This window comes from Helianthus annuus, chromosome 16 (assembly GCF_002127325.2).
Source record: "Helianthus annuus cultivar XRQ/B chromosome 16, HanXRQr2.0-SUNRISE, whole genome shotgun sequence".
Lineage (NCBI taxonomy): Eukaryota > Viridiplantae > Streptophyta > Magnoliopsida > Asterales > Asteraceae > Helianthus > Helianthus annuus.
Window position 1 is genome coordinate 36817783 of NC_035448.2, and position 4814 is coordinate 36822596.

At 37.4% G+C, this 4814-nt stretch overlaps 1 protein-coding gene across 1 annotated transcript; it reads right to left on the minus strand.

Moving 5' to 3' along the window:
* Positions 1-418: 418 nt before the first annotated feature.
* LOC110918026 (heat stress transcription factor B-4) lies at positions 419-1684 on the minus strand. Its single transcript, XM_022162420.2, has 2 exons — positions 1344-1684; positions 419-1230 (listed from the first exon to the last, which is right to left on the minus strand). Exons 1-2 carry the CDS (start codon positions 1593-1595, stop codon positions 571-573), a joined length of 912 nt encoding a protein of 303 aa, XP_022018112.1. The 5' UTR covers positions 1596-1684; the 3' UTR covers positions 419-570.
* Between the last annotated feature and the right edge of the window lie 3130 nt (positions 1685-4814).

Genomic DNA, 4814 nt, shown 5'->3' on the forward strand with positions numbered 1-4814 from the left:
TCGGATAATCCGTACGAACATAATCTTAAATGTCCTAAAAACGCTCTAATATTGTCCGTAGTGGGTGATAACCATCTTCCATCTATCAAGAGGGGGCGCCAAACACCAAAACCTGGCCGCCTAGAGGGGGTGCCATCATGACCCTTAACGGGCGTGAATGTTGAAGGTGAGATTGGGTTCACCACGGTAACCGATCACCAACTTTCTTTTATTTGTTTTGTTTTCTCTTTTATTTAAATTGCCTAATGACAATAATGTGAAATTGCTATTACACTTTTTAGTGACGGATATTATAAGCTGTATCATAACACAAGAAAAAGATATATATGTATAAAGCACAAACAGTCATGACTGACACCTCTCATTACTGAGACTAAACTGAAACATTCAGATATCAGAACAAAAATATGCTAATAGGGTATATGTAAGAGATCAAAACCTTCCCTGAACCCTTTTTTGTACCAACTCCAAAATATCATAGACTAGATAAACTACTGGTTTTAGTTAAGTAGCAACTACTATATTCTAATCAACCAAGTTCAAAAGTTCACATATCTAAAACAAAAAGATTCAACAGCTAGATGGAGGCATGAGTTCCAACTTTAAATCATCTTTTTCGATAATCAACCTTGCCTTATGAGTCTCCACCATTGTGTTACTATTAACACTCTCGTATTCTGAACGAGGTCTCTTCTTAGATAATAATATTGGAACTCCGAAAAGCTTTGTTCGAGCAGCACCTACCTTATGATCATGTTCACTTACAATGTTGTTGATTGTCGAATGATGCCGTTTTTCAACAATTAAAGAGCAATTAGTAGAAGGTGACATAATAGATGAAGGGTATGAGTTACTTGGCTTCACATGGTTATGTAGGAAGTATAAAACATCATTGTAAAGCTTCCGCATGTGTGCAACTTCCAACATCAACATGTTATTGCTCCTTCGAAGCCTCTCGTTGTCTTCGAACAACGCAGTCGCTGAGTTACTTTTTGAAAACATTTCTATGACACTAGCTCTTGTTGTTGCAGTTGGGGTGGATGCTGATGAAGATAGAGGTGGCATGGATAGGTAGTCGTCGGAGTGTGGTGGGGATAGGCTGCGGCCAGTGGCGGTCAAGTGCGGGTGTGTTGTTTTTCGACGCTGGATCTCACACAACAAATGTTTTTCTCCTTTTTTGAACAATTCATTTGCAAACTCCCATCTGTCTGGTACAACTTTCTTGAAACCCTAATAGTTATTAACAAAAAACCAAACCCAAAATAAGTATTAGTTAACAATTCTTTAGAGACAAATTAAAGAACATCAACTTAAGAAAACAATCTAAGAAAGTGGTTGCATACGTAGGTGTTTAGTTGTCGGACAAAAGAGGAGAAGTTGTTGTGCTTGAAGTATTTTGGAAGCAGATCTCGAGCGAATTCGGGTGGGCGCCATACGACGAAGGTTGTGTCTTGTTCTCCCCATGAAACTATGTGATCAGTGGTGGGATCATCCACCAGCTGGTAGGTTTTGGTTAGGAAAGGAGCAGATGTTGGTTTATAAGAGTCTAATGATAATAATATGCCTTCATATGAGTTATCTGTCATCAACGCCATGAATATGGCACCTAATTCTTTCAGATATTTGCTTATGATGAGAGAGAGAGAGAGAGAGAGAGAGAGAGATTAGGGTTGATGGAAGAAATGGGGATATGAACATAGAAGTTCAAATGAGGTAATGATATTGCTATTATAACATCGGATTTTTCATAATAAAATAGAAAGAAACCTAAACAAAAAAAAAAAATAAATAAAAAAATAATTCACCGTAATTAACCATTTTGTTCGAAAAAAACTAATTAACAAAATAAACTAGACCTTTTAGAACTAAAAAATTAGCCGTTTGACTTTTTTTTTTCAATAATTTTCTCCGATAACATGAGGACACTTGATACCAATTATGAATCGGTCAAACCCTCGATTAAAATCTCGTGTGCCACTTTAAATTTTGTTAAAAAAAAAAAATCAACTATTTTATCATACGTGAGACATTTGACGCATCACAATCTGATGCGCCAAAATAACCAAAATTTGTTGCATCAAAAGTCACTAGTCATGCTCTGGCCAATTGATCATTTTAAACAGTTAATGGTGTTTTATTAAGGGTCTACATATTTACACACCTTATTGCCTATTTGGACACCCTTTAAGACGTCTCGTATAGACCTATACGAGGCGTATAGCCTTTTTCAATTTCCAAGAGAATCTCTGATTATGTCATATTTTGTCTTATTTGCCTCGTATACGCCTCGTATAGGCCTATACTGGGCGTCTAGAGGAAAAAAGACCATTTAGCCCCTGATTTAGGCCTATACTGGGGGTAAATTGGTCTTTTTTGCCTCTCTTATATGCCTAGTATAGGGCTATACTGGGGCTATACGAAGGGTCCAAAAGACCATTAAACCCCTGAATTGCCCCCAGTATAGGCCTAATTCAGGGCTATAATGGTCTTTTGGACCCCTCGTATACGCCCAGTATAGCCCTATACTGGGCGTCTATTATTATTTTTTTTTGTTTTCTTTTTTTAATATTTAAAAAGAAAAAACAAAAAAAATAAAAATAGACACCCAGTATAGGGCTATACTGGGGCTATACGAAGGGTCCAAAAGACCATTAAACCCCTGAATTGCCCCCAGTATAGGCCTATACGATACGATACAACACGATAGGCTTATACAAGACCTATACGAGACTTATACTACAATATACTATACTATACTATACGATACGATATGATACGATACAATACAATACGATATTAGACTATTGGATAAGATACAACACTCGTATAGGACTATAGGTGTGGTTTAGGTCCCGTTTAGGCCTATAGGCTTATACAAGACCTATATGGGACCTATACTAGACTTATACTATACACCATTTTTTTACTCAAAAAACATCACCCTCAAAAAACAATCAAATTACCCTACCAAAACATCTATTTTTCAACTAAAAAAACCAACGAGGGGTCCTAATATTAATTATTTAAAATAAAAAAACTTGTTTTTGTATAAAAGTTTGCTAAAACGATTAATATTGTATAAAATGTTTGTTAAAAAAAAAACAAAAAAAAAAAAAAAAACCCTTCAAGACGCCCAGTATAGGCCTATACGAGGCATATAAGGGGCAAAGGGTCACATATGAGGCCTATACGAAGGGTCCTATACGCCCAGTATAGGCCTATACGAGGCGTCTTGAAGGGGTCAAAGGGTGTCTAAATAGATAGATAAGGTGTCCAAATAGATTGACCCTTTATTAATTTTCTTAGTCAAAGTATCATAAATTGATAGTTTTCCCAAAAATAGTTTGATCAAAGAGAAGGAGGATCTAAGTACCTAATAATCTAATATGAACAGATAGTGATACTTGTGGTAATATCATGGTATTTGTGAGAGAAAGAGGAGTTCCTCGAAGATGTAGATAGATCGTGAAGAAAGAGAGAATATGTGTCTGAGTGTCGGTCTAGAACCTTGAAAAACAAGAGCTTTTCAAGACAAACTGATAGGCCCACGTCTCCAAATTTAAATAAAGTAGTCGTTGATGTGAAAACCCAGTTGCAAGGATCCGATCCAGGGGAGAGTTCGACCCAAGTTTCATGGGTTACATTGGTCCAAGTCAACACCTAACTACCATGCAGCAATTTCAGCCACTGCCACGTTTCCCATTATTGCAATTTTATTTTCTGATTTATTTTCTTTTATTTAATTAAGTAATGTTTCCTTAATTTCAGAGGTAGTGGCTATTCAGTTATTTGTTTTTTCCTTTTGTATTGCAAGACGGATGAAAGTTGGTTTTCAGTTATCAATTACAAAATTTCTCTTGGAGAAAACTCTAAAATTTCCATTGCTATTCCTATTTGGCTAATAGGGAGGTGTTCTTTGGAGTCTGAATAGGTTGTAGGTGGTGAGATCTGTATCCTATATCCTGTTTAGAAGTGCCCGACGAGAGAGCGAGTGGTGAATTATCTGTATCTCGTTTCGATCGTTGATTACCGTTGGAGTTCAAATTCGAATTTTTAGCCTCTGTATATCATCTTGGTATCAGAGCTTAAGGTTCAATTGACCATTATGGATACCCGCAGTACTGCTGAATTGAAGAAAGTAATCGAAAACCTTGAAGCCGAAAAGGCGGAGACGGCCCAGCAAATGAAACTCATGCAAGAACAAATCAAAGAGCTTTCTGTGAATCGTAAGAATTTATCAGATCGGGAGGAAAGTGAAAGTGAAGACGAAGTGCATTCGATTCGAGGATCGGGAAGCGGCGGAAAAACAGGTTCTGGTTCTTTTTATTCTAATGACATTAAGATTGATATTCCCGAGTACGATGGCAGACTCGATCCCGATGAGTTTGTAGAATGGATTAGAACTGTTGAACGAGTTTTTGATTACCGTCAGACCACTGAGGCGAACAAAGTGAAGGTGGTAGCGTTGAAGTTGCGAAAGTATGCGTCTACGTGGTGGGCGAATGTTTGTACTAAACGGGAACGCTTAGGAAAAGGGAAGGTGAAAGATTGGGCTAAGATGAAGCGGTTGATGAAAGAAAAATTCTTACCTTCGTACCATATCCAATCCAGTTTTTCGCAACTACACAATCTGAAACAATCAGGTCGAACCGCTGAAGAATACACCCGAGAATTTGAGTATCTCATTATGAAGTGTGACTTACCCGAAGACGAACCCCAAACCTTAGTTCGATATTTGGGAGGACTGGACACTCATATTTCTAATGTGGTTGAGCTTTATCCATATGCCACGTTGGAAGAGTTATCCATGTTAG

What these genes read in the sequence shown, in the direction of transcription:
- LOC110918026 (XM_022162420.2), bottom strand. Translation starts at nt 1,595, where the DNA reads ATGGCGTTGATGACAGATAACTCATATGAAGGCATATTATTATCATTA. An exon ending in TCCGACAACTAAACACCTAC is followed by an intron (nt 1,231 to 1,343) that starts GTATGCAACCAC and finishes AATAACTATTAG; the next exon opens with GGTTTCAAGAAAGTTGTACC.